The sequence below is a fragment of the Ambystoma mexicanum genome, chromosome 8 (genome assembly GCF_040938575.1).
Source record: "Ambystoma mexicanum isolate Mex_15411 chromosome 8, UKY_AmexF1_1, whole genome shotgun sequence".
Lineage (NCBI taxonomy): Eukaryota > Metazoa > Chordata > Amphibia > Caudata > Ambystomatidae > Ambystoma > Ambystoma mexicanum.
In genome coordinates, this window is record NC_090929.1 from 328,140,858 (window position 1) to 328,158,120 (window position 17,263).

Here is a 17,263-nt window from a genome sequence, read left to right on the forward strand (position 1 = left end):
ATCAGCTGCTGGCTTAAAGTGCAGGTGCAGAGAAACCAAATAATGTATGTGAAAAATGGTTTTCCTTGACATAACTCATGGTGACAAATGCAGTGCCAAATACACATGGGAATGTATCAAACTGAAATAGCAAATTTGATGTTAAATCTGAAGGCAGGTCCAACAGCAGATAAGGAAACCAGACAGTTTCACAACATATTTTCACAACACTCCTACTAGGTGTTACACCTGTTATACCTAAAGGTGGGAATGGAGGAAGCAAAGAGAAATGGAAAAAGATGGAGGTGTTATAGACCAGATTCCCAAAACAAGGGGGCTCATTTCCGAGTTGTCCGGAATATGGTAAAAGTGCTGGTAGTAACTTTTATTGTCACTTTTACTGGACCGGTCAACTATGGGTGTGGCGGAACACATTTGCCAGAATTACTGGTGCCAGTATCAATGCATCCAGTATTACCGGCAGAGAAAATACGAGATGGGCCTGAAAACTGGCACAATGGTATCACTGGCATATCCTGAGCCTGGATTTGCCGGTAATACCAGCTGATATTTGCTGGTATTACCAACAAAAGCTAGGCAGAGATACCTCCACCTGAAAGCATGCAGTAAATGCATTCAGGTGTGGGGAATGAGGCCACAGGTGCACCCAATGTACCCAGGTCCACCCAATTCACTCTGGAAGATTACCACACCTTCCCCAAACACACTTCCTTACACCACCATGTTGCCACTGATCGCAATCAGCATTGACATGCAGCTGCTCCAGGCCAAAATAGAGCTGCAGGAGCTGGAGGACCACCATATGGAAGAAGAGGCAGTGGAGAGGAAGAGGACGATTGTGAGGAGGAGATGCCACGCAAGGCGTGCGCCCATACCCTGTGTAAGAGCCGCACCATGGACTCTCACTGACATGAAAATCCTCACCCTTTAGCTCCTTGACAGGGAGAGGATTGCAGATCTCCTCAACCTGATCCAGGAAGACACAGGGAGCAGGATTGGCATCAGGACAGCCATACCATTGCTGGTAAAGCTGGTGTCGGTCTGCACTTCCTTGCCACTGGCACGTTCCAGCACACTGTGAGCCAGCTGCACAGCATTTTACAGCTTGCATTCTCTAAACTGCTGGGTCATGTGCTGGATGCACTCCTGTGGCATGTGGCGCAGCACATTGCACTTCCCACCACCCTGGCAAAGGTGAAAGCCATGAAGGCAAGATTCTATGCGATTGCACACATGCCCAATGTGGTGGCAGACCTGCAATGCATGCATGTTGAGCTGGTGGCACCTCAGGCCTCGGGGGAAGTCTACAGGAACCGGAAGCAGTTCCATTCACTTAATGTCCAAGTCACCTGTGATGTTGACCTCATGATCACCCACTGTTGTACCCGGTTCCCTGGCTCAACCCATGATGCCATGGTCCTGCGGAATAGCATGCTGCCAGCATACATGGAGGGTCATAGAGGCCAGAGGACCTGGGCATTGGGTGAGTACATGTTCCATCACACTAACCTTGCTATACAAGTAGCATGCAGTAGGGTGGGGGCACCCACACATTGAGATTGCATGCCCAGGCAAGGCCAACTACATGCAAGACTCACCCGCACACCCAACACATGACATGCTGCAACCCACCAGAGTATGACATGAGTCATGATGCAGCAGGGAATGTTAAAAAAATGCTTCCCCAACAGCACAGCCACACATACTGGACTACAGGTACCAGAATGCAACATCACAGATCCCACTAGATGCATGGTCTGCAAGGGTGGGGGGCTGGCCACCTAGAGGCATCCAAAGTATGTCCAGGTGGTGGCCCAAGAGCCATGGAAGAAGTGCAAAGATGACTGATGGTTACCGTCCATACAAAGTCAAACTACACACTGCATAATATACACAAGGAGAGTAGTTGCTACTACAGAACCCTAGAAGTCTGAACAGCCTGCCCAGCCCCATGTACCCTTTTGCAAGCTGATTGGGGTGGGGAACAACCAGGGGTAGTGACCACCAAAACCAATTGAGCCCATGGGCCTGTCAAGGCCTGAAGAACACTGCCATACATGTAATGACATCCTGATAAACTGCAATTGAGGGACATGACATTAGCATTTGACATGGCATGTAACCACGGTAACATGTATTTGAATCCATCAACTGATCTACACAGGTGACCTGAATGTGCAACCCAGAACCCCATCAGGAACCATGCATGGGTGCAATGCACAGCCCCAAACCACCCAACATGGCATGCTGTCCTGTAAATCACTGAACATGGTAGCTACAGGTGTCGACTGTGAGCTGTGTGCAAGATGTACCATGACAGATGAACACCCCCCATAAGTAGTTGACTCCACTTGCAAGGTCTGGAATGAGTAAAAGTGTAGTACGATGACACATGGGACATACATGCACAGACTGTCTATTGAAATGCTGCTGTTACAGCCAATGCATCCACAGATCACCATGATTGACACCTATGCCTCTTCCCCTTGCAGGTGACTCAAGATACCTACGGTTTCCATGGCTGATGACTCCTCTGAGGAATCCGCTGATGCCACAACCAGGCCCAAGTCATGACAAGGGTGTCAACTGAGCGCATCTTCCTCCCTGTGGAAGACCCTTTTCTGATGCCGACACCGGACTGGGGGGTGCGCTTGTGTACAGGATGAACAAGGTGGGTCAGATAGTGCTGGCATGTTGCACAACATATGCATCTGGCGCAACATTCCCCTACCCCCGGATGTGGACATGCCACCCCCTGAGCTTGACGCGGTGGCCACCGGTGGCACACATGCACACACTGAGTATGTAGAGGCCAGGCTCAGGCGACTGGCTTACCAGGAACTCATTGACAAATTCTTTGTATGAGGAGACCAAATGTCACTACCCTTCCACCTTTGTGAAGTGAATATTGACTGCGCAAATTAAACACTGTCACTCAATATGGAATGTCCTCTCATTGCTTCAAGTGAATTTGTTTTAATCTAACAACATGCAATATTCCTACAACAGCATCGCCCCTCCCCTAAAACCCACCCTCAGCACACCATTCTCAAATACCCACCCTCAGAACCCCCTTCCCAAATACCCACCCTCAAAATCACCTCTTCAGTGTCAAAGTGTAATTTCCCTGGCCTCTTGCACTTGGGGGCCTGCTCCCGCTCCCTGGTGGTGAGGCGGCACAGTGAACGGTGCCTTCGGGTCATGGGTGTAGTGGAAGTGGATGGCTCAGACCCCTGTGCACGGATATATTGGAGGGTCAACTGAATGGCCTGGTTCAGGGACTCTGCTGAGGGCAAGGTCGAATTTGTGTACTCACACACCCTTTGGCCCAGTGTCACCATGGCATCAGTCGCATGGCCCAGTGAGCGTGCAATCCACCGGGTGCATCCCTGCAGCAGTCCCGTATTGCCTGCATTTCTTGCAGCTGCTGGCCTGCATGCACACATGTGTATGTCTGCCTGCTGCCTCTCAATGGTATCCAGCCTTGCCTGTATCGTGCACAAGTTGGACTCAGACAGCGAAGATGGGCTGTGCAGACTTGGTGGCTGGGCTGAAGCAAGATGTTGTGTCACCCTCATACTCCTCCTCCTCTTGCACTTCAGTGGAAGGGACATGGGCAAAAAGTGCCAGGAGCTGCACTCCATGTGATGGGGATAATGGTGTGCTGATGCTGGGGGGAGGGGCATTGTCCGCTGGCATGGGTGTTGTTTCCCCCTCAGGACTTGATGGTATCGCCACAGCAGTGGGTGGTGAGGTGGTGCTGGTGGTGGGCCAGCAGCCATGCCCTGCTGCTTGCTCCTGCTGGTGGGTGCTTTGGCCTGTGCAGGGGTGGGGGCAGTTGATGTGGCTGCGGTTGAGTATCCACCTCTTTGCTGCTCTTGGACAGGGTACCTTTTGGAAATGGTTTGGGTTTATTTGACCTCAAACCTTTGAACTAATCACATTTGATCAAATTTATTTGACCTTTTTTCGGTCTAAAATGCGGGAGGAGACCCCCGCAATCCACCCACTTCCCCTCAATCTAATCTATACCCTTACCCACCCCCATATATATATATGTAATTAAATTTGACAGAAAGAAATGTTTTAGGTCAAATGTTTTTAGGTCAATTATGCTAATACTGTTGGAAATGTAATGACATGTTGTTAGTCATTTAGTGGGGGATTGTCTGTGGGCTTGTATTACACTCATGCCACATAATGTGTGTCCCAGAGTTAAATATGTCAGGTGGGTCGCTTGGGTGCTATTGATGTGATTGGTGCGCATGCATGTCTGTGGTGGTGGTGCCTGTTGAGTATGTACACTGTGCATGCATGTGCACATTGACTGTTGGCCTGCTAAGGTGGGTTTTTGTTGTGGGTGTGGTGGGTTATCACTTTCTGATGTGAACGATCTTGGCAAACATGGGTGCTTGTCAAATGTCCATGTGCATGCATGCATGTTTCAGTTGTATTGCATGTGCATTGGTATTTTCACCCACATCCCGATCGCACGCTTAGAAACCAACCTCTTGCATTACGTGTGTTATAAAAGAACAGTTATAATTATAATAATTATAACTATAATCCCCAGACATGTGTGCACACTCACTGCCCATTTGCTGTGCCTGCCATGTGTCAAAACGTTTCCCATGCCCATTCTGTGCAGCTATGCTGGTGTATGCATTCAAATGGGAGCTACATGCACATGTACATGCAGTTGTGCTTACCACCATTACCTTGTGTCCCTGCTCCAGCCTCAGCACTTCCTATCCCCTCAATGCCCTCCATATGCAGGATACTGCTGGTGGTTTCCTCCCACAGCATGAGGCAAAAGGGGTACACTGTGCCTCCTCCGGTGGCAGCACACTCCCTCCTGTGCTTGGCAATGAGGCTACAGACCCTTGCCTTCAGGTCATCACACCTTTTCCTGCAATCCCTGTTGGTGCGGGGGACAGTTCCAATAGTCGTCACCCTTACCACAACTTCGGCCCATATGACACTCATCCGCTGCACGCTGGGGCTCCTTCCTGTGCCTGCTCCCGCATCTGCCAATGCGGTGAGCTTCACCTCTGAGAACTTAGACTTGCAGAGCCCTGGTGCCTGGGACCTTTTATCCTGTCAATTGTTTGGGCATGGCACCTCTGGGCCTGGATAGCAGCAGGGATAGGGGAATTCAGGGTGGATTGTGTTTTTAAAATGGCCACCACATGCCTTTCCGTTCCATCAGTGATGTATTATTTCCAGCACCGGTAATATCAGCAACAGTATTACCGGCATGCCGGTAATACCAGCAACACCATCAATGCGCCTTTATTACCGGAGGTTCGGGGGCCGGTAATTCCTGCACCTATGTCTGTATTTTCTTCATGGCTCTTTAGATAAGAAATAGTTCACTATTTATAGGAAGCAGTCATATTGTCCTGTGCTGTAGACAACCAATGCATTGTTAAAGTGGGTGGGTGAGGTGTGTACCTGGGTGTGGGAGAATGGTATGATGCATTCAACTGTCATGGGGCTTCAAGGCGGTTGTCAGGATGTAGGACTGTATATCCATGTCATTGGTGCAGGAAAATGCATCAAACAACAGGTCATCCAGCAGTCTGGGGACCTGTGGTAGCCTGAAAACAGAGAGCCTGATTCAGGACTCTACTGCGAATTGTAAACTAGGACTGTTGATAAAATCGGGCAGGGTGGGATAATATTGGCCTTTGGCTACTACACACAGCTAGATGTTTCAATTTTTCAATTTTGGGACACCAAGATGCAAAAAGTGACTGTGAAACAAAAGATATTGGCAATCCCAATTCTAGAGCAACAATTCTTTACCTGGAATGGCTGCAGTCTTTCTCCCAGAGGAATTCTAACAGATTTCCATTTTGTATCCCGCTCTCCTTGTACATACCAGGAGAGATGGTGTGTTCCCAGAGCAGTGTCTATAACGCTGGCGGAAATTAGACCTACCGAGGTAAAACAAAAACAAAAAAACAGCATTAATGGTACTACAACAACAGTCTTCAATATTCGGCACACGCTGTTTGATTCCAATTATTGACTGAATGTCACGTTCGTCTCAAGCTGTGAGGCGTAACTTTATCTACTCTATGGATGTCATCCAATATCCTCAAACTGACACTGTGCAAAAAAGAAACATGATCAGAGTTTGGGAACAGGCTTGTATCATTCTACTTCTTATTCTACGTCTTATACGGCATGATGCTAACCATTCTCATTCTAGAAGTCCGGCAGCAGGCATAAACAGTTCAGCATTCTCATTCTGGGAGTCCTAGAGCAGGCACAAACAGCTCAACAGTCACATTTCGGGAGTCAAGTAGCAAAGATTGACAGCTCAGCATTCTCATTCTGGGAGTCCTAGAGCAGGCACAAACAGCTCAACAGTCACATTTCGGGAGTCAAATAGCAAACATTGACAGCACAGCATTCTCATTCTGGGAGTTCTGGTGCCGGCAGAAACTACACATCTTTCTTGTTCTGGGAGTCCTAGAGCAGGCACAAACAGCTCAACAGTCACATTTCGGGAGTCAAGTAGAAAACATTGACAGCACAGCATTCTCATTCTGGGAGTTCTGGTGCCGGCAGAAACTACACATCTTTCTAGTTCTGGGAGTCTTAGAGCAGGCACAAACAGCTCAACAGTCACATTTCGGGAGTCAAGTAGAAAACATTGACAGCACAGCATTCTCATTCTGGGAGTTCTGGTGCCGGCAGAAACTACACATCTTTCTTGTTCTGGGAGTCTTAGAGCAGGCACAAACAGCTCAACGGCCACATTTTGGGCGTCAAGTAGCAAACATTGACAGCACAGCATTCTCATTCTGGGAGTTCTGGTGCAGGCAGAAACTACACATCTTTCTTGTTCTGGGGGTCCTAAAGCAGGCACAAACCACACAACATTCTCATTCCTCGAGCCAGTCGATTCCGTCAGTCAAATATCTTTATTCGAATTTAAAATACAATCCATAAAAGTACAAACAATTGATAATAAAACACATAATAATAAAAACACTTTCTTAAAAATTATGTGGATAAATATAATATTTAAAAGGGTCATGAAGCAAGTATAGAGTTCATCAGATACTTCCTAAGGCTCAAGGCACATCGCAAATATTGGAGCAGAGTCCAGGCAACCTCAGTGGAATTAGCATTCAGAATAAAAATCATGGCTGGCTAAAATCAAAGTTATGTAATAAAAATGTTACAGTTCTACCCCTAATTGTCTTCTAATCTGGGCAGAAAAATAAAAAATTAAAACAAATGTAAATATCAGCATCGCAAAGCAAACAGCCCGATTCATTAGAGGCTAGCGATTGGTCTCTTGAGCAGACGCAAACAGCTTGCATTCTGGTTCTCGGAGTCCTAGAGCAGAAAAGAAAAACAATTATTGATTTCTCTAGGATAAATTGTTTGTAATTTGTGTCATATGCTTGTTTTGTGTAATGAAGATAGTAGGAATGTTAAGTAGAGCAGGGATCTTATGTAGAAATGTTAAGTAGGTCAGAGGTTAAGGTTGTATGTATTATGAATATGTATGGAAGTAGGGGTGAAGGGTATTAGAGGGAGTAGAACCCTTGGCGTGAGGTAGCGGAAGGAAGGCCAGCCTGAGGCCACATAGGGAGATGGGACCACCCACAGAGGGCATCCTCTGATCTCACACTCCAGTGGGTGGTACCAGGTATTAGGGAAGGGGTCTGATGCGCCAGACTCCCGTATGCGCTTCCTTGAGTCCTCTCCAAAGAAGGGTAGGGTGATGAAGCAGATCCCCATTTAGATGGAACTCACACAAATTTTAGGAAGAGAAAAAGGGTTTTGAAATATGTAACCAGGGATTAGGTGTTTTAATAATAAAGCGGGATGCCCGTTGGGATCCCTATAAAATCCACCTTGGTGTCTTTGTCCAGTTAATGAGGTAAGCTCAGGGTGTAGCCCATCTCCTGTTATCAGCAATTTGATTTTACAGGTGCAGTGTCCCTCCCTAATCAGCTGGCCTGGTGAGTCAGGGTGGTGGTTCCCATGTGGACTGTCGCCTGTACTGTTGAGGGAGGTGGGCACCCTTGCTTGTACCATGGCCGGAAAACAGAGTCTTTAGAGATTTACACAAATTATAAATGATCCACTTTCAGGTTTTGACTGCTATTTAATTTAGTTGTTAGTGTCGTATTCCAGCTAATTTTTTCGAATTTTAGAGTAAAAGTATATAGTTAGAACTTTTTTTATATGTGTGCAAATGAATGAAATTTGCAATTAGATTAGCTATTTATTTTCAAGAAGTTATTTCCTGTGGAAGCATATTGAATCATTTTGAGGCACAACTAGTAGTTTGTGTGTTTCTGTTTGTTGTATTTAGTTGTTTGTATGTGTGGTAGTAATTGAAACTGTCCTGCCACATCTAAATAATAGTATACATTAGGTCATTGGTTCCACTCATTGTTTGTTTAGGAGTCTAGGACCAAACACAAACAGCACAATATTCCCCTTTGGTTCACGTGCGATGAGATACCAAGCTGCTAGGATAAATGTCAGAAACGGTCGATCTAGTTCTGCTAGCCATAACTGTAAACAATAATTGCAGCCAGCTGCACCCAGAATGTGATATGTAAATCTGGTGCTCTCTCTTTCTCTGTCTTTCTATCTCACTCTATGTCTCTTTTGCACTCTCTCTAGCTCTCTTTTTCCCTCTCTCGTGCTCCCCTCTCTCTCTCTCTCTCTCTCTCTCTCTCTCTCTCTCCCCCCCCCCCTCATTTTACACCTCTCTCTCATCTCTCTTACTCTCTCCGTCTGCTCTCTCTATTTGGGCGGGAGCCACATTGCCAGACGAATATTTTATACACAGAAGCATATTTGCCAGTGCCACTCCAGCCTCGATGTAGGGCAATTTTTCTTTCATGTTACTTATCATGGCTGTGTTATTTGTCAGCGCCTCGTGAATGGCTTCGTACAATTTCCCAAATGGATTTAGGGCGATTGTAAATGCCGACATGATGGACACCAGGTCAGTTTTCTTTTTTGTGGGAGACTCTTTTTCTGTGACGCTTGTTGTTTCACTTGGTCGCCGTGGTTTGGTTGGGGTTTTTGTAACTTTGTTAGGTGAACTATGATGGGATCTCTCTGAGGATCTTCTAACTGTGAACGGTGTTTCACCTTGGATGATGTGTGGAGGTTCGTTCGAGCGTCTCCCAGGCTTGCTCACAGTGTGCGGCCGGGCCCATGCATAGTTATCTTCGGCCTGGCCATTCGTGATACCACTTGTGGACCTTTCTTTTGCTAGTGGTTCTGAGGAACTCATAGTTGCGCTGAGCGTAAGAGGCGTGATGTTGTGGCTGTCTTTTGCTGAGTCGATGTTATTTCCTTCTAGGAGACTTTTTTCTCACTGAGGCAATTTGCCGTGTGTCTCAGAGTCGAGCTGATTAGATTTATTTTTTTCTACCCCGTTTTGGCCCCCAAGTAGGTCTTGTTGAGCTTGTGGGGCGTCAGTTCCCTTTGGGGTCAGTGCAATCAGGTCTGTTTTTCTCGCTTTAGTCCTCTCAGGTGGCTCTACAATCGCCTCTAAGATTTCCGCGTCGGACAGCTCTGGGTCCTGGTCTAATTTTCTCTTGTGTTGAATTAGAAAATATTCTTTTAGGGAAGCAGATATTAGGGGGGCGGGCAGACATTTTGAGCCTCCCTGGTTTTTGAATGTTGTTTTCCTCTGCTTCTTTGCCAGTGTTTTTTCTAGGAACAGACGTGGCTTCGGTAAAGCTTTTGTATGTGAGTTTTTTTCAGTCCTATTCATGATTTTAGATAAATTGTCGTTTCCTTCTTGAGATGACTCCAATGGTTCGGCGCCTGGCAGATGTTCGATTTCACCTACCACGCCAATTGTGGCTTGTGTGGGTTCTTTATCCTGATCTAGGGGCGGATGTGCGTTAGTCAGGTCTTGGTTGTCGGACCGCACCAGTGAGGTCCTCTGGTCTGCGGTGCCCGACTCCTGGGACATTTCAAATACTGAGTCATCTGAGCAGTAAGTTTGCTCCTCGTTTTCGGTGTCCCATGAGTCGTTGGAAGCAATGTTTATTTGGGTGATTTTTTGTTTCTTCATGAAGCTTTGTTTTGGTCGCTTTTGGAAGTTTCTTGACATTTTTGTTGATTGATGAACTTGGGCTGTGCTCGTCGTGCCCATCCCGGCTGTGGCCAATGATTTCGACGCAGTGTTTTAGGCTGGATTCTCCCAATTGGAGCGTGGAAGCGCAGTGCGGCTGCGGGGAGCCGGTGGAGCATTTCGCTCGTTGCCGCTGGGGATAGTGTGCGAGCCTCACCCGGCCTTTCAGGGCCCCGTAGCGACCGTCCTCCGACCGTCAGCGACGTGGGCTCCCTCGTCGAAATGGTCAGACTGCCGGGAGCGGCGTGTGTCACAGATCCCTGCGGTCGCGAAGAGGAATGTTCGAAGGTGACTTCTTTCAGTGGGGTTTTGTGAGAGTTTTCCACCTCCCGATTAGGCACGGCGGCGGAGTGTACACTTGCGCCACCCGCTCTCTCTTCTCTCTCTTCGAGCGTCACTACTGTTGTCATGGTCGCGCCTCCCAATGATCTTGGATTTAGGGGGTGCGATGCCTCGCTCGGGGGTGATGCAGAGTTTACGGGAGTCAACGGGGGGGAGAGGAGGGCCTAAAGCGCTCTCACCACAGGATACCACGTCTATGACAGGGATTCCCCTTGCCGTTTTCCGATTTTTCCCCGACTTGGTTTCTCTAGGGTCTTGAGGGTCTTGTTGCGAGCTCTGCTCGTGGGTCGATTTGCTGCTTCGAAGACGGCGACTCTGGACGTCGTCAGTCGGTGACAGTGGTGCCATGGCAGCTTGGTTGGAGCTGGGGGTTGTGTGACTGAGGGAACGCACAATATAAAGGCCACTCTTTTATAAGAGGAACCTCTTTACCTTTGGCCGGCGGCCGCCGGACACCAGACACACTGCTTCGCACACCGCGCCGCGCTCCGCGCCTGCGCGGTATCTTTGTAGGAAGTCCTTCTCGAAACAGTAGAGGTAGAAGTAGGACTGTGGAAAGCAGGAGAAGCAGGAGAAATCACTCAGCGGTCCGTCCTCACCGCTCTCACCAGACACACTGCTTTGCATGTCTTCTATAAGGACCACTATACTGCACACTTCCAGCAGTCAAAGATTATTTGGGACGCCATAGGAACATTAAACAAAGTAGCTATATTAGTTGGGCTATCTCCAGTTTTTCTCCCACACGTAAGTAATGTTGCCACTGTAATGATACTGCAATTGACAGAAATTGTCTTCGGAGGTTATAAAAAAAAACATTATTTTCTGTACCAAAAAGAAAAAAAGAACCAAACGTCATATAAGGAAATCCTGGATACACCTTTCTCATTGAAGAAGCTTCCTAGATATACTTGTGGGCCTCATTACGGGTTTAGTGGTAAATTGGTAGTAAATCCACAGTTTTACGACCAAACTCATTTACCAGTGCTGGCGCTTAGTCTTGTGGGCTTACCACGGGATTATGAATGGCAGCACAGTGGTGTTCGTCCCATTGATAAAGTCCATAGGATTCCAAAGGGATTTTTAGTGGATTTACCACAAGTGGTAATTCCCTGTGGTAAATCCAATGATATTTGGTGGTTTGGAGGTAAACCTTCCATCTTAAAACCAAAATTGTAGTACAGCAGTGTGATAATTCCGCTATACAGTTGTGGTAATGTAATTACTGCCACTCTACCACCACTTATTACTGCATCGCTGTACTTGTAATCATGTTTCAAATTGTTCCTGAAACAATTTATACTCCACAATTCTTTATCCATTGAGTCTCATATCACAGAAATTCATGTCACATCACATTATTCATACATGCTAAATGCTTAGCACATTTATTATAAACACTCAATAATCATTACTATTGTCTACTTTTGGTGACTGATGTAAAGTCTCCTAATGTTTTCAATGTACAGTCTGTTACTAAATCAGGCGTTTTTAGAATGAGGTGGAAACTGCAACAATTTCCCTTAGCACAAAGTTACAAATAAACAGCTTCTGGTCACAGCGATCTGCCTACTTTTAAAAAGCTTTGCCTTGTCTGTGGCTTAGTAGTAAGACTGCAGCAGAACATTAAATCATACCGGTTTTGCATTTTCGCTAGCCTAATGACTATCAAAGAGGTTTCATATCTTAGAAAGTACATGGACACGAACAGAACGAACACAACTCATCAACTTGATGTGATCACATCATTTTGACTCTAGCTTAGATAAAGTTAAGGGGGCTTTAAACCCATCTCTCCCCATTGATCTGAAGAGGAGGGAGAAGGAGAAAAAAGAATAACTGAAGAAGACACAAAACCCCAAAGAGTTCAACAATGGATTGAGGGAGAGCACAAGGTCAACGGTCAAACCAGAATAGATGAAAACACTTCAGGAGATTCCTATATGAAGTCTTCTGGTACGATAAGACAGTGTTTGGATTTTATCATAATAGGTGATCGTCTAATTTGGGAATCCATCATCCACACTATAAACTTGAAATTAGAAAAAGGTGCCAGTGTCTCTTAGGCATGTTGGTGTATGTTAGGCAGAATCCAGTGCAGTTCCGTTAGGGGGCACTACACCTTATTAGGACTACAGATGAGAGCAATAAATCCCTTTTGGTATCAGTCTGTACCACAAAGATTTAGCTGGTAGCTGTGGCTGAGCAGTCAGACTTATCTCAAGAGGGAGATGAGCAGTATTCAGGGTTTACACAATAGGTATCACAGTACTATGGAACAAGGAAACACTGACCAAAGCTTTGTATCAAAAATAGAATATATTTATTCTATACACATCTAGTTCAACACATAAATCACAGTGGATACAGTAAGCCAAGTTTAGTCAAGGAAAGGTATATACGACTCCCTATTCAATTGTAGACAAGTTTACGGTAGAGTGAAAACTGAGCAAAACGGCACAGTGAAAACCAACTACAAATGGCACTCTAACAATTTACCGAAAGGGAGGGAAAGCACAAGTTAAACCAAAATATCTTCAGACACCCCCTAGCAACACTTCCCTGATGTTTTGTGGACAAGTAATGCACAGTGACACTTTAGCAGAAAGATAAGTGAATACAAACTGAGCAAAATGGCACTCCACAAGTTAAAACAGTAAGAAAGAAGAGGGGTTTAGAAGATTTAGGTGCATCAACACATTTCTCATTGAAAACCAATCTAGTGAGAGCAGATCTAACAAATCAGTCAGAGTCAATAGGCCTGAGCCAGAGTCAGTGGTACAGGACCAAGAGCTTAGGAGCAAACATTTTCTTGTAGCTGCAGTCAGGTCTTTAGTAGAAAAATATTGAAAAAAGTGGATGCGAGGCAAAAGACAATGTTAAGAGAGAGGGCGGCCAACCCAACAAGCAGATAAAGGATTTAAAACACCTTTAGGGCTACCACGGAAAAAGGGAGGCCTGGCGGAACAATGTACCTTAAACGTGAAGAAGTGGCTCCTGCGGTGGCGGTTGTTCCTGGTAGTTCCTGCAGTTTGAGGGGTCCAGCAGAGGAAGAGAGGCTCTCGTCATGGAGGAAGGTTCGAGTCACTGCACTACCCAGGGATGAAAACAGCTGCGGTGCTGCCAAACAAAGTTTAAAAGGTACGCTGCTTTTAATCGCGGTCCGGGTTGATAGCTGCCTGGCTAACCGGTCTCCAAGTGCAGGGCACTACCGATTCGACCAAGGCAGGTCCGGAGAAGCGATGGGTGAACTGGTTGTTCCCACCAGCTCAAGGGAAGAAGGCTCTTTTGATGAAGATCTCCTCTTGTCGTGTGGAAGAAAAGTGGTGAAACGATCCGGCAGGGCTTCACCGGTGGTGTAGATGCTGAAGATGTCTGTGGCTTCTCTCCCCTTCGATTCCGTAGTTCCAGTGGCAACGTCTTGCTCTTCCAGTCCTCAGGACCCTGCTTTTATGCAGAAAGAGACCCATTCATACAGCCTAGCAGTCACTCACACAGTGGAGTGGTCTTCTTGGCGGGAGACCCTCCAGCCTATCAGGTTAGAGTGTGACCTGAGTTGCTCTGGCAACTCTGTCCAGGGGTTCTACTCCCCCTCCCAAACAACAGACCCACCCCAGACTCAGAGGCGCCGAAAGGAGGGCTTCTTGGCAGAAGCCCGCCAAAAGAGCGAACAAAGGATCCCCGACCTGGGTTAGGAGTATGGATTAAGACTTGAGAAAGAAGTTATATTAAAGTTCTGGCAAATAAAACCTACCGGAGTAAAGTTAATAATAAAATAAACTGGCGGTATGTTAGAGGCTGTCTGTAAAAGTAATAGCCTTAAACAATGGGAAAATCCCATAGGAAAATATTTGCGCTTGAATATTTTTGGTAGTAACCACTGCCAACAGCCAGAAACTTTAGAGAGCAGGACTTTAAGGTACCAACTCGAAAATGAAACTAAGGGAAAAACTATTAACCCTGTCCAGTACCTCCATAGTAAGATGGGTTGTACTGGTTAAGTTCGTAAGATTTGACTAGTAAAGTCAATGGAGACCTTACATGCTCTGGGAGACAGTAGTCAGTCCCAGGGTATGGAGTCTATGTTTGGGGGTCGCTACGACACCCCTGTGTCACTGCACGGAGGGTGACACATGCATAAAGATGGTTCCTATGGGTGAGAGAAAACCCCATAGGCATTAAACACAAGAAGATAGCCTAGAACACACATAGCAAAAATGCCTAAGAGTGGGGAAAAAGAGTCTCACTCTAAGCAGCTAAAAAGAAACAAACCCTTCAAATCCAGCAAAGCTGCTGGGGGACTCTATAGGTAAGGGATATTAGCCATAAAATGAGAATTCTCCCTAACAGTGTAAGATAAATCAGTTACAAGATGAGAAGAGAGGAGAGGGCACAGATTGATATGGTGCAATGTCCGGTACCCTCAGTGGTTCTTACGCAATGCAGAAGACTCAGACACTGTAAACTCACCATCATCATTCAATATTTACGAGAGAAAATGGATTGGATGCCCCATCCATGATATCACTATAAGGACAATTTCACGACCTCAGATGTCATTAGGACATTATTCCTATATCTAAATGGGTATTGCCACCAATTTCCACTGGAGAAGCAGTGGAAATAAAGGTGCCAATGAACCCTGTAGTGGGAGGAGAAAGACAAGCAATGGAACACGGAACTGTTCATAAGTATAATAGAAAATACATTTTAGGTTGAAGTGTGTCTAACACAAGAATCATGTATCTATAACAATAATTACCTTGGAGACAAATTCCCATGTCATATATCCACCTCTCTAATGAACGGCCCAATGGCTGTTGTAGTATGGAGCTGGCCAGGGTGTAGACAGAAGTGCCCTCATTTACAAAATGAGCAGCAGGCTATCAATGAGGGACTCACAAAGGAGGATACATTATATCTGTATCAAGCACCCTCTAGGGTGGGGTGAGGGAGGCTAATGCATGCATCTCTGCCTGTTTAAAATTGTGTAGTGACATTGTGAGTGAAATAGTGTTGGGCCTCATGGAACTTCTCCAACAATACATCTTTGAAAGGTTTAAAACAAAAACAGATAAGCCTTCCAATAAGACAGCATGAATGTTGCATCTATCCATGTTTGCGTGTGCACCTGAGGGAGGGACAATTACCTCATTGTCAAACAGGAAAGGCCAGATTAGCAATGACAGCACATGTCATATTGAAACTTCTGTCCACATTTCCATTTTTGTAGATATGTCAAAAAACATACCTGTAAAGCCAAGCGATGGGACACCCCAAGACAGTTCTTGACAAATGAGGGAGCCAGTAGAGGAAATCATGGCACATGCGAAGACAACTGACATAGGGGTATGAGTTAATACTCACTTAGCACATCAGTAGAGCCCAATCCATTATGTAATTCAGCGCTAGTGTATGTGCACCTGATCTGACAGTTCAACATTGCTAAAGTTTGGAAAGCTTCAGGTCTATCGTCTCTCCCCTTTCATCCAATGCTACTGTTGCTCAGCTTACCCTTTCCAAGTCTTGAACTTTGGTTTTGCATCTCTGTGAAGTGTTGCAGCATTGATGTCCGTGTATTGGTCAGCCTGACCTGTGAGTGATGCTCTCTTATTCTTTCCATCACTTTCCAAGTGGTTTTTACCTTGTACAACTTCACGATCACATATACACAATTCTGACTCTGGCCAATCGTGTGGGGGTTTAGTTGTCATGAGAATGTGGGGATGGTGACTGCTTTCATTCCTGTTAAGAGATCGCATGAAACACAGTGTCCACATGGATAGTCTGCCAACTGGCTGTCCGCCCCATGCTGCAGTTAAATATGCATATTGAATTAAAATGTTTGTACTTGATATTTTCCTTCTCTTACAGCCAAAGATGAATGGGGTTTCATGATTGTCTGTGGATTCTAGGAGATTCAAAGCATTTATGATGCGTCCCTTAATTCCTGTAGTGCATCTGGAAAAGGTTAGCACACAGGCTTGTCTTTCAGGGGCTGAGTATTTCTCTTTGGGGTTGATCAAGGCTTGCCGATTGGTGTAACATGAAAGTGTCTTGAGTACCCTGTCGGTTCTAATTAGTTCATAATAAATCAGCCGCTGCAAAGTCGTCTGTTTGGACATTTATTTTTTCTGACCCTCAGATATAGTCAATATAGCAGATTGCCCCTGTGGGACTTAGGGTGTTGGCTGCCATGTGATAACAGAGTATTGCAGTCTATTTTCTATCTCTATAATTTACTGAATAGGTGGTAATTCTGGTGATAAATCATAATGTCAAGGAATAGTAGTTTGTGTGTAATATAGTAACAGGGCAACCTCCAATGCATGCTCGTGTCATTGAGCCTGGTTGGCAATCTATTCAAGGCTGTAGACCATCCTTGACTTACAAAGATTTTTAAAATATGCTGGTGATGTGTATTGTTGGCATATATATTATCATCTACAATTGATGCTCTATAGAGATTTGATAGGGTTAGGGGCAACTGCTGCCCCCATAGCCATGCCTTTTGCTGTTAATAGAAGATGTATTTGAAGACAAAGGGCCTCATTCCGAGTCGGGCGGTAGGGGACACCAGGCACCAGTAAGGAGACCGGTGCCGGTAATCCCCTACCGCCCGATTCCAAGGTCCCCCAACAGGACCCGTAAGGCCATTAGCGAGCCCGTTATTTGCGCCCTTCCCATTCCCATTGGGGGCTCAAATGGGAATGGCGAATGGTTTGGTCAATGAGGAATTACCGGTCCCTCCAGGGTCGGAATGGACCGGTAAATCCCCATTGTACC

The 17,263-nt window shown here is 46.0% G+C and overlaps 1 protein-coding gene across 1 annotated transcript in view; it reads right to left on the minus strand.

The window, feature by feature from the left end:
• Nucleotides 1-17,263, minus strand: part of MAMDC4 (MAM domain containing 4) — a 498,376-nt gene that overhangs the window by 212,234 nt on the left and 268,879 nt on the right. The window contains exon 15 of the mRNA XM_069609267.1: nucleotides 5,809-5,939. Coding sequence (XP_069465368.1) covers nucleotides 5,809-5,939 — 131 coding nt within the window. The remainder of the gene's footprint in view (nucleotides 1-5,808; nucleotides 5,940-17,263) is intronic.